The following is a 17,787-nucleotide window of genomic DNA, read 5'->3' as shown; positions in this document are numbered from 1 at the left end:
TTTTTTCTTCTAAACCCAGTAATAGATACAATTAGCATTTTGTCATTCACCAAAGAAAATAAAAAATGTCTTTCCCATTTCGTCACATGATAAGCCAATTCACTGTCACACATAGTAGCCGTAGTCTGTATGCCTTTATCCTTTTGAGTCTTTAGCATCTTCCCTGGTTACTGGAGACTGAATAGAAACAAAGAAAAGTCTGTGGACGAGGTGAGGAGGGCCTATCATATTCACATGTGGCCAGGACAAACCCTGAAAAATGCATGGTCTAGTGGATTGGGCTCGTCTTTTGTGCTACAGATCGTGTAGCACACTTTTGTGCTACAGATCGTGTAGCACATACTAAATGATTGACACGTGGTTATATTAAAATCAACGGTGATAATATCGAGGGAGGAGGGACGCGTTTTGTACGTGTGTTGCAGCATGCATTTTAAAGGAAATCAAAAGAAAAATACAGAGGAGGGATCGCAGGAACCAAGCGGATTCTTCTCCCTGCGATTCTTCTCCGCCGGCAATCCTTCTCCTTGCGATTCGTCTCCACCGGTAATCCTTTTCCTTGCGATTCTTCTCCGCCGGCGATATCTCAGGTAGGTACTTCCCCTTTTTTACTCTTGCGATTCTTCTATTTTCTTCCGGTTCCACGGCTGATATTTCAGGTCGGAGGGACTTTGGTCCTCTCTTCTTTCGGTCCAGATAATGGAAGCCTCTGCCCAGGAGTTTTAATAGACAAGAACCAAGAAATTCGGATTATTAACCAATTATCAAGACAATGGCCGAAGAAGGGAATGCAGATGCTCAGCTCTTTCCGCTCCTCTCTCATCTCCTTCAAGAGGTACCCACAAACCCTTTAGTCTTTGTAAAAAAATTTCCCCCTCTGCCCGGATCACCTTTTTGTGTGTACGAGTTTATATCTGATTTTCAATTCCTTCTATATTTTTCTTCCACGAATTTCGAGTTCAGTCATTCTGAGACTGGACTGGAAACATCTATCTTGTATTGTACATGAATTCCAGGATCTGGGTGTTCTAAATAAGAAGTATTAGAGGTCGTTTGAGAGGCCAGCGAATTGTTCTAATACAATTGTGAGGTTTTATTCTGCATTTGTCTGAATTTCTGGTTTCAGGAAGTCATTTACTTCATTTAATTAGGCATATTTGATTCAAATCTGTTAGAATTATATTTACATGCTTTTTCGCTGTGGGTTGTGGCTGCTGCATTCATCTTTTCCTTTTTCTTTCGGGTGCCATTGGATGGATTATTTGGTCCCAGTTGGAGGCTGAAGATATTTAAACCTAGCCATGGACTAAACTACTAATGTAATTATCATGAATAACGCAGATTGTTTCCTGTGTCTGCAATTCAATTAGGTCAACCACTAGATTGTTCAATGACAATGCCTCATGTGAACTACCTTAAGAGCATGGTTAGGATGTTTAGCAGGGAATAAATTGATCCATTCATGCTAGGTAATGGATTGTTTTGATATTTGTTGTCTCTGGTTGGGTAATGTAAACTACTTGCTTTCAGTCTTATATGGATAGTTTTACCATTTTTTTCAAAAGGTGTTCATCTAGTTTGGTTCTTGTCTATTAAAACACTAAGTACACAGCTTTCTTATGGATTTTGGAAGACAAGAATGAGCTCAGACACAGCTTTTTTATGGATTTTGGAAGACAAGAATGAGCTCAGTTGCATTATTAACCAATTATCAAGATATTTTAAAGTTGGAAAACAGATCATTTCTGTTAATGGTTATGCTTTAACTGTGGATATAATCTTTATCTTTTCAAGGGATGAGAAGTTCTAAAACTAGGCTTCGTAGCCCTTCATATAAAAGTTTTCTGTGGTCTTAATATGTATGTTCCATTTTCTTAAGTTGTTTTTGCCATTGTTTTATCTTTAACTTCTATTCACTTTCTATATTATTGAACAATTCAAGTAAGAGAGGCACTTGCTTTTTCAAGCAGCTACGCAGGTGTATGAGTGGGTTAGGTTAAATGACATCTGACTGTGACATTTCCTTTGGTGAGGAACTGCAGCAGTCCGCTAATTGTCATGGGAACTACAACATTCCGATAACTGGAGAACAAGAGGGAATGATTTAAATGGTTAAGCACTTTGTCAAGGATATGCATATGGTCACAACGTTTCTGTTCAGCATAAAGTTTATTTGTGATTCTTATCTAGTTTGGATTAATAGGTGTTCTTTTGGTTAATCTGACTGAAATGATGTTTGTAAAGAGTCCTTAGCTCAGAATGGAAGAGCAACTATGTTTGTTCCCAGGAGATGATGGATCGAATCCATCAGGACTCTATTATTTGTGATCTTGCAATAAAGGCTTTACTATTTGATTGGTATGACTCGTGAAGGTCCGTATTTCCCATATCCAGCCAATAACATGAGGAAGCTTAAAGAACATTAAAAGCTACCCAACTTAAATAATCTGAGCTTTTTCAAGAGAAATACACGCGTGTCATTGGAGGACACAAATAATGGAATTGAAACAAAGACAATATGCCTCACAAAACATAACCAGATCTCATATGCACTATTATCATTAAAAAAAATAATAGAATCCTGATGGATTTGAACCATCATCTCCTGGGAACAAATCCAAGTGCTCTTCCATTTTGAGCTAAGGACTCTTTACATACATAAAATGGGTTAGTTAAATCCATATATAAAAAGGAAAATATTACGGAATAATGATATGCAATGAATAATAAAAATATTATATACAAAGAAATAACTTAAAAGATGTCCAATAGCTATCAATAATCCTTAAAAAATATGCAGCTTGATACAAAAAGAGGAAAATAACTTAAAAGATGTTCAATAGCTATCAATAGTCCTTAAGAAACATTCAGCTTGATGCAAAAAAGAGGCAAATAAGCCCAATCATATTCTGTTTTCAACTTGGGAAGAGAACACTGAGGACTGGGAATAATCAACAGATCCCTGCACAAATCCGATAGTTTAATTAATAAAATTGGGCATAAATACATAACTAAATGAAATAAAAAAAAATCAAGATTTCTTACTCTTAATATTTGAGCATATGAAATGAGATTGTTATCCATATATTCTGATCCACCAGAAGGATTCCATTGACTTGAATGAGATGGTGCACTTGGTTGAATTAAATGTGAAGATCTGGAAGTATTTGCTTTTCCTATTTTCTTTGTTTTCCTTGCTTCTCTACCCAACTCTTATAGCGCTTTCCACCTTTACGAGGTGATTTTTTCTTAAGCCCTATGTTGACATCAGTATACTCACTTGATGGATTTCTAGATAGGGCAACGACTGCAAGATTTTGAAGCTGTGCACACAAATCATTAGCAACTCTGTCAACCAATGCATATCCCTCAGACGAATTTGATGCTTCTGATGCTATCCTCACTAATTTAGGACAAAGAAGCCTATAATGTTGTGTATAATCCAAGTTAACATCTTCTTCAACTCGGGCTCCTTCAACACTTTCCGCTATTATGTTCCTTGCTCCCCGTGTCCATCTCTTTAACAGATAATTTGCAGGAATGAATTTAATATCAAGCACATCAAATATTTTCAAAGCATGACAACATAGAATGCCATATGTCTCAAACTTTCTACAACTACAAGTAATAGTGGGTCCAACTGGATTACACTTGACATTAAAATCTCCTTCTCTGTTAACAACAGAAACTATGTAGTCATGAATGACAATACTCTCAATCCGAAATTTGATGAAACAAGCAGTAATCCATATATACTCATCCTGAAATTCTGTAAATATTACAGGAGTGTAAACTTGTAATGCTTGGAGCATAATGGGTGACATGGGAAAGATATTTCTTGGAGTTTTATTTTTTGCATCAAATTTCTCTTTCAACTCATTGTAACGCTTATCTTTCACCACCCTCTCAAAGTGTTTAAAAAACTGCACAAGATTCAAACTGGATTTTAAATAGTCCTTCAGATTTCCATTCAAGCTCTCACTAAGTTGTGTACTTCAAATACCTAGGGTGAAAGTATTCTTCATATAACACTTATCCCATTTCTCTTTAAGCTCATAAATACGATTTAACCATGAAGAATCTTTAACTTGATAATCACTACGTAATTTATCCCATGCATTTTCAAACTCTAGTACTCCCTCATAGTGATACATACAAGTTTTAAATTCCTTTAGAAAAAATGATCCATCCTTCATCAAATTTCCTAGATGCTTGATGCCATTCTGCATTATGTGCCAGGTACACAGACCATGCCATGTATCTGGAAATACTTCAGATATCGCATTTCCAATTGCGGCATCTTGATCAGTAAAAATGGTTAACGGTTTCTTTTGCCCATGGACTTTCATGAAAGCCTCAAACAACCATCTGAAAGATTCTGAAGTTTCATCATATAACAAAGCAGCCCCAAAAATACATATACATCTATGGTAATTAAATCCAACAAATACACCGAATGGCCTATATTCTTTGTTGGTGCAAAATGTTGTATCAAAGCTAACAACATCACCAAAATGGACATAGTCTATTAACATTTTTGGATCTCCCTAAAATATATTTGTTATCTGCTCTTCCTTATCCAATTGCAACGCATATGTAAAAGAAGGATTTTTCCTAGTTTGTCTTTCAAAGTACATCAACAAACAACCGGCTTCACCATAAGATAAGTCACGTTCATGTTTTGTTCGAAGATAATTCTTCTGATCTTGTCTGATATACCCAATGCTGTCTCTTCCACCTGACTGTTTGCTCATTAAGTCAAATATGGACTTTGGATTCATTCCAGAATCATCAGCCAAATCAATCTCTAACGCACATGTATCCGAAATTTTTCGTTGCGACCGCATCATATGCAAGGTGGCTGGTAAATGAAGAGGATGACTTTGCTCTTCAACAAATTTTGTACATTTATATTCTCCATTATCAACACGCACAATTCCCATCAATGCACTACAATTAGTTCTTGTCTCTGCTCTTGGTATACTAGTATCAATATCTCGTTTGTCTTTTCCCCTAAAACCTTGTTTGCTACATACGAATTTTCTCGAGATTAGGATTGACTTATCGGTTCTTTTCCAATGTGCATATCCTTTCCTCACACTGAAACCAAATATTCCCCCATAGGAATTGTAGAATTTATAAGCCTTGATCTCTGAATTAAACTTCATGCCGACTCGAGGCACACTCTCAACATCTAAACCAATGTCTTGATCTCCCATAGTAGAATGTCCTTCCAAAAAAAGAAAACATAATTTTTCAATAATCAATAAAATAATAAAGGTAATGAGACAATGCCAATGATTTTATAAGAAAAAAAAAAAAAACCTCTCTAATACCTTTCTAGATAATGAGACAATGTCATTGATAGTGGGGCACCATTTTGGCATTGCAGCCAGGGAAATGAAGACAAAACATGGGACCAAGCCATACTAAAATAATGACAAAGAAAAGAAAAGTCACCAATAGTTCACAAGAAACCAACTATACATTCCCAATAACCTCAACAGTATTGGCTCATCGATCATAAAATAGCGAGAGAGAGAGAGAGAGAGAGAGAGAGAGAGAGAGAGAGAGAGAGAGAGAGAAGAACGGTTATATAATTCTATAAACAAATCTAACAATGCATCACACTTTTCCATGGCAAAATTGCAAAATCGCAAAATCAGAAATAGAGCTCCATAATCAAATTGAAAATGAGAGTTGGGTGTTGTTGACCGTTGGCTCCTCAAAGAAATAAAGCTCCAAAGATAAGATTTATGTATCTGAGAGAGAGAGAGAGAGAGAGAAGAATGGTTATATAATTCTATAAACAAATCTAACAATGCATCACACTTTTCCATGGCAAATTTGCAAAATCAGAAATAGAGCTCCATAATCAAATTGAAAAAGAGAGTTGGGTGTTGTTGACCGTTGGCTCCTCAAAGAAATAAAGCTCCAAAGATAAGATTTATGTATCTGAGAGAGAGAGAGAGAGAGAGAAGAATGGTTATATAATTCTATAAACAAATCTAACAATGCATCACACTTTTCCATGGCAAAATTGCAAAATCAGAAATAGAGCTCCATAATCAAATTGAAAAAGAGAGTTGGGTGTTGTTGACCGTTGGCTCCTCAAAGAAATAAAGCTCCAAAGATAAGATTTATGTATCTGAAAGCCTCTTATAGCTATAACGAAATGCTGGAAAAAGGCTCCCAACGTTAGTATTTATCAAAAAAATAAAATAAAATGGAACTCCCTTGTAGTGAAATGAAAAATGCTTCTCTGCAACAGATTTGAAATGCATAACTGAACCCAACTCCTCAATATTAAAAAAAAAAAAAACAGAGATATTTAAATTATGTTTAATGTTCAAGCTAATAAAAAAAACTAAATAAACTATCCTCTAATAAGTTCATGAATAAAGCTGAGCAAACAAACCTGCAAATGGCTTCCACTAGGAAAGGGAAGAGGAAGAAGGATGTGGCTTGCAAGAGCGTAAACTTCACCTGAGAATCTGAGATATCGCAGGATGGATTTAGGGTTTTGGGAGAATTGATCATGAACCGAAAGAACAGAGGACCGAAGGAAATAATTACCTGCGATATCGCTGGCAGAGTAAGAGTAGATTCGCAGAGCAAGGTTTCCTCTCTGCGTTGCGATTCATCCTCTTTTGGTTGGGATGGTATATTTCTTTCAATAGATTCATTGTAACGCACGTACAACAGCCTCCCTCTTCCCTCGGATATCGTGGCCATTCATTTATAAACAACCACGTGTCGATCATCTGGTCTAGTGGCCTGACGAAGACAGAAAGAGGGGCACATCGCTATCTCTGTTCCAAGGTAATAATGATGTCTAATAAAAGACATTACACGTTTCAAAAAAATAATTGAATGTCAAAGAGAGAAAAAAATATACATCCAACCTTTCCCTTATAAAATCATAATATTACATAAACAACGATTTGTGTAGCGTTTCATAAATAAATAAATAAAAAAAAAAGGATTTGTGTAGCTAACTCTCTTAAAAAATAATTTTTCTTTTTCTCTTTGACATCTTTAGACAAAACCTAAAGATGAACTCGATCCTTCTTATTAGAAGGGAATTAATGGAAAGCAAATTAATTTGCATGGGTTTTTATTATTTTCTCTCTTTTATTTTGAATATGTGAATGATAATTTTTCAAGATACTTGTTGATAAGGTATAGATAGACACACGGCTCATGTAAACTAAGTAGGTGGCATTAATGGCATCATAGAATGGGATATCATACAGGTGGGACAGGGGTCATTTAAAGAGGGAGAAGGGGAGAAGAGAGAGATAAACATGTGCCCATTAACTTGTCGTGTGCAGGCAATATGTCTGACCAACCTTTTCCCTTTGATTATTTTCAAGACAACCATTGATGTGGCCTGCAATTCCTCCCCCGAATTTGCTACAACATCTTATGATTCAAATTCGATTCAAGTTTTTTATCCTTTGTTTACATCATCACTCAATTATACATTTTTATTGGAAGTTAAAAGTTTTCATTCACCATGTGGTGAAGTGGTGAACGGGTATGCCTTAGGAATACTTGTGTTTTTTAAAAGTTAAAATATTTTTATTTCTAGTATTTTACTTTTATAATTTACCATGCATCACAGAATCATATTGCATGGGTCCATTGCTAGAAATATACCTTTTATAATTTATGAGCGTCAATGCTTCAATGCTTCAATGCACCAAAGAGTCTTAAGAAATTGGATCCGCTATTACGTGGTCGTACATACGGGCATCTAATACATGTTCCTTGTGTTTTCAAATATATCTTTTCACTCTTGTAATGACAAGAAATGAACCATGTGTTGAACGACTGGTGCAATGAATCCAAAATAGCTAATTGAATGGTGGTTTGAAGTTTCAACTTTATTAAAGAAAACCTAATCTCCAATGCAAGGCCACGTCAGATTTCGGTGCTGTTATGCTTTATATATTTTGCTTTACATTTCCCCTTCCTTCCAACCCACCAAAACCAGCACCTTTAGCCTTCCGTTTCCTTCAGATCATCAGCATTTCCATGGCTCCATTCAAACCGGTGAAGCTTCTCGACCTGTGCAAAGTCGCTCCACCACGAGGTTCTGTTGTCCCGACTTACACTTCTCTTCCTCTCACCTTCTTCGACCTACTATGGTTACCACTACCACCTGTAGAATTACTATTTTTCTATGACTTCCCCTACCCAATATCCCAATTCACTCACTCTCTCCTTCCCCACCTCAAACAATCACTCTCTTGCACCCTAATCCACTTCTACCCTTTCTCAGGAAATCTCTCATGGCCTCATGATCCCAACCACCCCATGATCTGTTACACTGAAGGAGACTCAGTCTCGTTCTCCGTTGCTGAGTCCGACGCCGACTTCTATCATCTCTCCTCCAACAACCTAAAAGATGCCATAGAATCGCGCCCACTCGTGCCTCACTTGCCTGCATCTGGACCTATTGTTCCCATGTTAGCATTACAAGTCACCGTTTTCCCAAATAATGGCATCTGTATCGCGGCAACACATCACCATTCGGTCTGCGATGGAAGAGGATTTACCCACTTCATGAGGACATGGGCTTCGATCTCCAAGTTAGGAGTGGAATCTCTCTCACCTGAGTCCCTACCATTTTTGGATAGGACTACCATCAAGGAGGACTATGGCATCACAAAGATACTCTTGAATGATTTGGATAGATTCATGGGTTCCGAAACGATATTGGGGAATCGAAGATTAAGAGTGATGGATATCGAACTCAAACCCAACATGGTTCGAGCTACGTTCGAGGTAAATGAAGCAAGTGGTAGGAGACTCAAGGAATGGATCTTCTCTCAATACAAGAAGGATGAACAACAAACAATTCCTCCATCTAAATTTGCAGCCATTTGTGCTTACACATGGATTTGTTTGCTCAAAGCAGAAGCAAAAGTGGGTGAGTCCAAGACTAATAACACAACTAGCTTTGTGTTTAACGTGGACTGCAGGGCTCGGCTGGACCCTCCAATCCAAGAAACATACTTGGGTAATTGCATTAGGTCTGGTGTGGTGATTGCTGAGAAGACTGATTTGATGAGAGAAGTAGCCGTGGCTGCACAGTTGATAAGAAATGTGGTTCTTGAGATGGACAAAGGAATTTTGAGAGGTATGGAACGTAGCGTTTCAGACTTGTTGGAGATGCAGTATAGTAGAATTTTGGCAGCAGCAGGGTCATCACAGTTAGGGCTTTACAAGATAGATTTTGGGTTTGGGAAGCCAAAGAAAGTGGAGATGGCATCCATTGATAGAACAGGAGCCATGTTTCTGAAAGAGAGCTCTAATGAAGGTGGTGGGATTGAGTTTGATTTGGTTCTTAATAGAAAGGAAATGGATGCCTTTGTTTCTGTGTTTGTTGGTGGGCTTAATGTTCTGAGTGAGCATTCTTTAAGCCCCTCAACCAGTCGCTCCCTTCTCTAGGCCAGAGGTCCTGGAGGTAGAAATTTTTGTGAGATCATCAGAAAAATTAATCAGATGCTTGTGATGGTCAAATGCATGCAGGATGGGTTGTTGCATCTATTGTGTTCTTATTTGTTATTTCTTGCAGTCATGTGTGTTCTGTTCTTGAAGGTGGCGTTGTGATATATTAAAACATTTTCAAGAATTTTGTTGGTTTTTAATGCTATTATTCTCATGGGACTAATAATTTGATCTTGTACCATGAATAACATATTCTTTGTTTATTTTGTTGTCTTTGTTTGATGCAAATTTTCTGCATTATATTTGGATGAGTGGAACTGACAAAACTGGACCAAGAAATCAAAAGTTAATCAAGGCCAAATTGCCAGAGACTGGTTTAATGAGGGTCAATCAGGGCTGAGTTGGGTTAAGGGAATGTAGGGTTGGGCTGGGTTTTTTCAAAAAGCCAGCTCAACAGAGCCCTACTGCACCCATAGTTAATTAAAATGTGAATGATAGGAAATTTTCTTTAGTATGGCGTGTTTAAAACGGTTCAAAATTCCAACAAGACGATCAAAATACGCTTGAGCATTTCAAAAACCACAAAAAATGAAAATGGATGGTATTGGTTTTAAATGTTTAGATTTGATTAATACTAAACCAAAGAAAGACATAATTTGTGAGACCAATTCATGTCTTATTAGTTAAATATTAATAATGATATATTAATTATAAGTTTCTAGAATATTAAAATTATTTGGAAAATTATCTTGTACCACCCTATTTTAAAACCCTAAATGAGAGACCACCCTAATTTTTCCAAAATATCTAATGTACCCATAAAGCCTAACACCTTTAGTTTAGAAATAGAGAGGACTCTTTTGACCCTAGAACGACTTTTAAACTAAAGCCAATTTCTCACCGTTTTCCCCTTTTTCACTCTCAAAGATCAGACTTTTGAACCTTAGAACGAATATGCAGTCAAAAACCAATAGATCCTATTTTAGAAAAAACAACGATCAACACCTGAAAAATCAATAGATCTGATTTCTCCCTAAAGAAAACCATGAGCAATTGCATTTGAGTTTGAGGACTGAAGGTGTTGAAGACTAGCAGATTGGAGCCATGTGGCATTGGAGGAGTTCCCCAAGAAATTGTTGGAGTACTGACGCTGATGGGGATTTCTGTATGGAACCAGACAATTGAGAGAGCAGGATTAAGGCCCATGAGTCGGTCTCATCCTAAACCCATGAAGATGGGTGCACAAAGATTGAGTTCTTCAGAACACATTCAAAGAGGGTGAGCTTTTTTTTTTTAACATCCTATAGAACTGTCCAAGGGGACTTTAATCAAACACACAAGGGGGGAGAGGGGGGGGTGAATGCGTGTGACAGAAGATGATCCTTAGATCACAAACCTGGCGCCTGCTCTGCCAGCAGAGGCTGCAACCAGTGCACTATGCACTGGATTCACGAGGGTGGACATTTGAATAATTGGTGGCTGATTCAAAGAAATCATGTATGGGACAAACGTAGTGAATTTGAGGCTTGCATCTACAATATTGCTCCATTTTGCATCACTTAAAATACACATACATGTTCAATTGATTTACCTACAAAACAACAGGTTAAATAATATCTATATACTTAACTGCCAAATTAAGCGATGTACACCTTACATCAAAATCGAAAACCAAACTGGAATACTGGAATTCAGAGAGAGAGAGAGAGAGAGAGAGAGAGAGAGAGCGAACACCTGCAAAAAAGTGTCAGTAGAAATAGAAGATCGAAAGGCCAGATTTACTACTTTCCTTTGTACTTGTTTCCAAACTCAAACGCCTATCTTGTGTGATGTAAGAGTAGTTGTGAGTAATGTGGGTTTGATTTCCTAAACACAAATTATGTTGCGGTCATGACTACCACTATTTCCCCTACCAGGTTGGGACTATCGCTCTAGATATATCGAGACTGAAAAGATGAACGCTAGCGGAAGAGATTTTAGGTCCGAGCTTTCGAAAATCAAATCAACAAGCTCTAAAATCAAAAATCAAATTTTCGAATGTCGTTGCTGAGCACTTGTTTATAGTAGATCACAATCCTCTGGTGAACTTCACCTTCAGATGAAGAGATTCATCGGAGGAGAAGATTTGATTGAAGCCCTAAATCAAAAATTACTTTCAAGGGTAAAGTTGCCATTTAGAAAATTACAACCTTACCACTTCATTATTTGACAATCTTGATCTATTGGAATGGATTTAAGCGTGGTTTTTTTTTTAATTCTTCTGGTCGGGGCTATCATGGCCGGTGATCAAGGCCTGGCTGAGGAGGGTGGAGGTGATGAAAACGACAATGGTGAGGGATCTGTGAGGGAGGCGACAGAGATTACGCCTCAAAATCAAGCTGCCGCTGCTGATGGTGTGGCTCCAAGGAGATCATATGCAAGGGCTGTGGGGAATGCCTCATGGCCAGCGATGGATTCTCTCCCGGAACCAATCCAAGCCAGGAATATCTGACGAATCATGATCCCCCAGTGCGACTATGAGTCAAAAAGGCAAAAATTCAGATTTGCTCTTATAGGGAGGGTTGATTTCAGATTGACCTCCCTAGATGCACTGAGACAAGAAGCAGCAGAAAAATGGAACTTGAACCAAGGAGTGGTGATGCACCCTCCTGGCAAGGGGTATGTCATTTTTCAATTCGGATGTGAGGGAGATAAGGCTGCTGTTTGGAAGAGGAGTCCTGTGAAGATCTGGGGTCAGTTAATCCACTTCCAACACTGGAAACCGGACTTTAACATCCATGAGAAATAGGTGTGGACCAAACTGGTTTGGATCCGCTTCCCTGACCTTCCCCTGGAATATTGGCATGAGAATGTCCTGCTCTTAATAGCAAAGGCAGTTGGACGACCTGTGGCTCTGGATCGTCACACAAAGCAAGGCTTGATGGGATTCTTTGCTGGAGTCTTGGTTGAAATAAAAAAAAATGAAACAGTGCCTCGTATTGAGGAAGTGCAGGTTGAGAGATTGGAGCCTGGAACCACAAAAATCTTTGGGTTCAGGCAAAAGGTTGTGTATGAAGATGGTATAACTCGTTGTGGTTATTGTAAGCGGCTGGGACATAGTGTGGAAGAATGCCGATTGAAGAAGCAGGAGGATGGAAAACAGGTTGCAAAAGATCACGTTGATATACCAGGCGCAGTCTATGTAGAAGATGGAGTGGACTTGGCTCGAGTCATATCAACTCAGCGAGTTACAGGGAGTGTACCAAACGTGTAAACTGCAGCAAATCATTCTCCTTCCTTAAATGCCTCCTCTTCATCAAATCAAGGTAGCCCTATTTTGGAAGGCCATATTCATGTGGATTTGGATCTCATCCAAAATTCAAATTCAAAAGTCAATCCTCTCTATATGGAATGTAACGGTGGAAATTTATCCCCTAATCAAAACCTTCCCTCTTTGGAGGAAGGCCAAGTGGCTAGATCGGATCTAGGATCTGGATCAGGGTCGGGTTCTGACCCAGATGATGATGCTCTCTCAGGGTCTGAAGAGGAGAGTCAGCAAGCTGCCTCTGACGCCCCTACCATGGTTGCTCCTACCATGGACCCAGTGAACTCGGCCAGACCAAGTCGCCCTCGACGGAATGTGGTGACTAGGGGAAGCGGTGGTGTGGCTGGCCAGCCCTCAAGAGGCGGTCACTATTTCAGAATCCTTCCCAGCCATCGTGATTCTCAGATTTCTTGTATTCCAGAGACAGAAATTGCAAATGGGCGTGTGGCTCTAAATTTTCAGGAAGTAGGGGTGGTTGATCGTGCCCTTCTTCCTTCTTGCGAAGGAAAAATCTGATACTGCTCCTTCTAAAGGAGGGAAGAAGGGTAAGAAGAATATCTAGTTCTATAGTCCCCATCTTAGCAATACAAGTTACCGTTTTCCCAAATAGTGGAATTTGTATTGGGTTGCCACGTCAACATTAGTCTTGTGATGGAAGAGAATTCACCCACTTCATGAGGACATGGTCTTCGATCTCCAATTTAGGAGCTGAATCTCTCTCGCCTGAGTCCCTACCATTATTGGATAGGACTCTGATTGAGGAGCAAGAGGACATCTTAAAGATGTTCTTGGACAGGTTGGATAGATTCATGGCTTCCGAATCGGTCTTTGGGAATAGGAATTGGATATTAAGAGTGATGGAATATGAACTCCAACCCAACATGGTTTGAGCCTCAATGAATGGTTGTTCGCTCAATACAAGAAGGATGAACAAACACAAACAAGATCAATTAATCCTCCATCCAGATTGGTGGCAAAGAGTGCTTACACTTGGATTTGTTCGCTTAAAGCAGATGCAAAAGTGGGTGAGTCCAACACTAACAATATGAGTCTCTTTGTGCTTAACATCGACTGCAGGGCTCGACTGGATCCTCCAATCCCAGAAACATATTTTGGTAATTGCGTTAGATCTTATGTGGTGATTGCTGATAAGAATGAACTGATGAGAGGAGGAGTAGCAGTGGCAGCACAGTTGATTGGAGAAACTATTCATCATGAGATGGACAAAGGTGTTTTGAGAGGTATGACTGAACAGTTTCAGATCTTGGAGTTGAATCTCTCACAGAGAGTTTAAACTAATATTTCTCATTAAAAATTGAATAAAATATCTTACACCACTATATATTGTGTTACAGGTGTAAACAACTAACAAAGGTTAAACTAACACCCAACCTACTCCACTACAATTGTAACAGATTCATGTGACCCCTAGTCCACGTGGAGTGGAAACTGACCCAGGGGATAGTGACCCATCTGATGGTGTGCTTATATCCCCCTGCAAACTAAGCCAGGGAGAGCTAAGGCCTAGTTTGAGACAAAGAATATAAAATTCATGACATGCCAATGGCTTTGTAAAGATACTGGCCAGTTGATTTCGTGACGGAACAAACTGTGTAATGAGGGATCCAAGAGCCACCTTCTCACGTACGAAGTGGTAATCAAGCTCAAAATGTTTGGAACAAGTGTGAAAAACAGGATTAACAGTCATGCGAAGGGCACTCATGTTGTCACAAAATAACATAGTTGGCTGAGTTTAAACGATACCAATGTCCTGTAATAGAAAGGAAAGCGAAGTCAACTCAACAGTTGTAGTAGCCATAGCCCGGTACTCGGCCTCGATGCTGGAACAGGAGACCGTCGGCTGCTTCTTGGCACTCCAAGAAAAACAATTGAAATCAAGAAAAGTACAAAAACCAGTTGTAGAATGCCGAGTGATAGGGCACCCAACCCAATCAGAGTCAGAGAACGCATATAGAGTAAGAGAGCTATCATGCACAATGCGAAGTCCCCGATCTAGAGTACCCTTCACATAACGTAGTATACGCTTGACCATACCAAAGTGAGAAATAGTGGGCGCATGCATATATTGACACACTGAATTAACGGCAAATGAGAGATCCGATCGAGTCATGGTGAGATATTGTAGGGCACCAACTAGGCTCTGATAAAGTGTAACATCAGAGAAGGGAGTGGTATCATCTATGGAAGACCGGAGAACCATCAGAGTAGACATTGATTTGAGATCAGTCATATGGGCACGACGAAGCACATCAGCGGCATACTTTGATTGAGATAGAAATAGGCCTTGAGAAATATGAGATACCTAAATGCCCAAAAAATAATGCAAGGTACCAAAGTCTTTCATTGCAACACGTGTGCCCAAGGTAGTGACAAATGAAGATAGAAACGCCTCATTATTGCTGGTGAGAACGATATCATCAACATATAAAAGTAACATAAGAATGCAACCATGATGACGATAGACAAACATAGAGCTATTTGATATGCTACAAAAGAACCCAAAGTCAATGAGGAAGCTGCTAAACCGATCAAACCAGTCCCGTGGTGCCTGTCGCAGCACATATAATGCCCGATGAAGTTCACAAACAGCATGGGGCTGAGAAGAGTCAATAAAGCCCAGTGGTTGGCTCATATGAACTAGTTCAGATAAGTGACTATGAAGAAACGTATTTTTGATGTCAAGTTGTCTTAGAGGCCAGCCAAGAACAATAGCAATGGTAAGCACTAGGCGAATTGAATCTGGTTTTATGACTAGGTTGAACATCTCAACAAAATCAATACCCTCTCTTTAGGTAAACCCCTTTGCAACGAGACGAGCCTTTAGGCGTTCTAAAGAACCATCGGCCTTAAGTTTGGACTTAAAAATCCATTTGCACCCAACTATATTCATTGCTGGAGTGCAAGGTACTAAAACCCAGGTCTTGTTATCAGCCAATGCTTTCATCTCATCGAGCATGGCTGATTTCCATCCAGGATGCTTAGGAGCTGCTTTGACCGAGGTAGGTTCTGTTGGTATTGTTGTAATAGCAAGGGCATATTTAGGATTGGGTTTGAAAACCCCAACCTTACTGCGTGTAGTCATAGGATGAGCAGATGGTACTATGGAAGTTTGGGTGCCAAGTGGAACTGGAGCAGCACATGACTCAACAGAAGAAGGTTCAAATAGGGAAAAATTATTATGGGCTAGAATCTGGGCCTGTATAGGAGAAACATGTGGCTCGACATAGGCTTGTATAGGAGAATATGGATCATTTTGAGGAGATGGAGAAGACTTCTCAACGTGGATTGGAGCCTGAATAGGACAAGGAGCAGCAATTACATTTGGTGAGGGATCTATAGCCTGGGGTGAAGGTCCATCAACAGAAGAAAACCAAGGGCTGATAAGAGGAGGAGAAACACGAGCAGGTGTTGGTGCATTTGAAGATGAGAAATTCTGAGGTTGGTAAGAAGAGGAGATCCATCTTTCAAAACAGCAAAGATCCTCTGTAGCCGATTCTGCTTGTGAAATCGGAGAAGAAATGGATTTTTGGAAAGGAAAAACTCCCTCATCAAAGACCACATGCCGTGATATATAGACTCTCCCAATTGAATGGTGAAGACACCGGTAGCCCTTATGTTTGTCACTATAGCCAATGAACACAGAAGGAATTGATCTAGGAGTAAACTTGTTAGTCACATAATTCCGCAGGTATGGATAGCATCTTGTACCAAATACTCTCAAAACAGAATAAGAAGGCTTTTTTATCAAATAAGACATGTAAAGGACAATCCATATCTAGAACCTTTGAAGGTAGTCTATTGATGAAAAGCACAGTAGTAGAAAATGCCTCTACCCAGTACCGAGTAGGAGCAAAGGAATTATACAACATAGCCAAACCCAATTCCACAATATATCTATGCTGCCGTTCCGCAACACTATTTTGCGCCGGTGTACTTGGGCAAGATAGATGATGAAGAACTCCATGTTGAGCCAAATGTGACAGAAAACCTTGATCAGAAAACTCACCTCCTCCATCAGATTAGAACATCTTAATTTTCTTATTCAATTGACATTCAACCATTAATTGAAAATGCAAAAAGGTGTGGAAAAAATCTGATTTCTTTTTAAGTGCATTTAACCATGTATAGCGGGAGTAGTCATCAATAAAAACAACATAATAGTGAAAGTGTTGGACACTATCCACAGGAGCCTTGCCCCACAAATCACAATGAATTGTATCAAAAGGAGACATGATACGGGTAAAAGAACTAATAAAAGGAAGCTTGGTACTTTTGCTTAACTGGCAACTAGGACACAAGGCTATAGATTTCTTTGTGACAGTAATGAGCCCACTATTTTTTAGAAGCTGAGTAATTTTTCTCTGTGGATGGCCTAATCTCTGATGCCATACATCTTCACTCACGGATTGAAAACGAGAGGAAAAATGAACTTCATATGAACCAACATCTAACTGTCCATCAAATGCATACAATCTACTCCCCGATGCCAAAGTCCTCTTGGTGTACAGATTCTTAACCAAAAAACCGTTTTTTTTTCAAATTCAAATGAACATGGGTAGTCGCTTGTAAGCTGAGATACAGATAACAAAATTTTCTGTATTGAAGGAACTAGCAAGACATTTTTCAAAGGTAGAGAGATCTTGTCGGTTACCAAGCGACTAGAGCAGATATGAGTAATAGGTAATTGAGTCCCATTCCCAACCATAACAGTATGAGATCCAGAATAAGGAGTCAAGTCTTGGAGGTTACCTGGTGTATCTGTAATATGTCCAGTAGCTCCAGTGTCTGCAAACCAAGCGGCATCTTGAGACTCATTCAGATGCACAATAGCAAGTTCCTAAGGAACATCTTCAGATTGATAGCTGTTATCAAACCTACCCCAACATTTGAGTGATCCATGTTCTAACTTGTGATAGATCTAGCATCGAATGGTGGATCGACTGAAGGATTTATTATCAATTGCATTTTTCTATGATTGATCTTGATCACAAGTATCTTTATTC

At 39.1% G+C, this 17,787-nt stretch overlaps 2 protein-coding genes and 1 long non-coding RNA gene across 3 annotated transcripts; 1 reads left to right on the top strand and 2 right to left on the bottom strand.

Annotated features, from left to right (window-relative positions):
* Positions 1 to 2,750: 2,750 nt before the first annotated feature.
* On the bottom strand, positions 2,751 to 3,178 carry LOC122061591. Its single transcript, XR_006134688.1, has 2 exons — positions 3,046 to 3,178; positions 2,751 to 2,962 (listed from the first exon to the last, which is right to left on the bottom strand). It is a non-coding gene; the product is annotated as an uncharacterized LOC122061591 (long non-coding RNA).
* LOC122060799 (protein FAR1-RELATED SEQUENCE 5-like) lies at positions 3,177 to 5,219 on the bottom strand. Its single transcript, XM_042623900.1, has 3 exons — positions 4,636 to 5,219; positions 4,272 to 4,497; positions 3,177 to 3,923 (listed from the first exon to the last, which is right to left on the bottom strand). Exons 1-3 carry the CDS (start codon positions 5,217 to 5,219, stop codon positions 3,177 to 3,179), a joined length of 1,557 nt encoding a protein of 518 aa, XP_042479834.1.
* A 2,754-nt stretch (positions 5,220 to 7,973) lies between these two features.
* On the top strand, positions 7,974 to 9,659 carry LOC122061262 (anthocyanin 5-aromatic acyltransferase-like). The gene has a single exon (XM_042624476.1). It carries the CDS (start codon positions 8,041 to 8,043, stop codon positions 9,457 to 9,459), a length of 1,419 nt encoding a protein of 472 aa, XP_042480410.1. The 5' UTR covers positions 7,974 to 8,040; the 3' UTR covers positions 9,460 to 9,659.
* The last annotated feature ends 8,128 nt before the right edge of the window (positions 9,660 to 17,787 follow it).

This window comes from Macadamia integrifolia, chromosome 14 (assembly GCF_013358625.1).
Source record: "Macadamia integrifolia cultivar HAES 741 chromosome 14, SCU_Mint_v3, whole genome shotgun sequence".
Taxonomy (NCBI): Eukaryota; Viridiplantae; Streptophyta; class Magnoliopsida; order Proteales; family Proteaceae; genus Macadamia; species Macadamia integrifolia.
The sequence above is the reverse complement of the archived record's forward strand: the minus strand, read 5'-3'. Positions and strand labels throughout refer to the sequence as shown.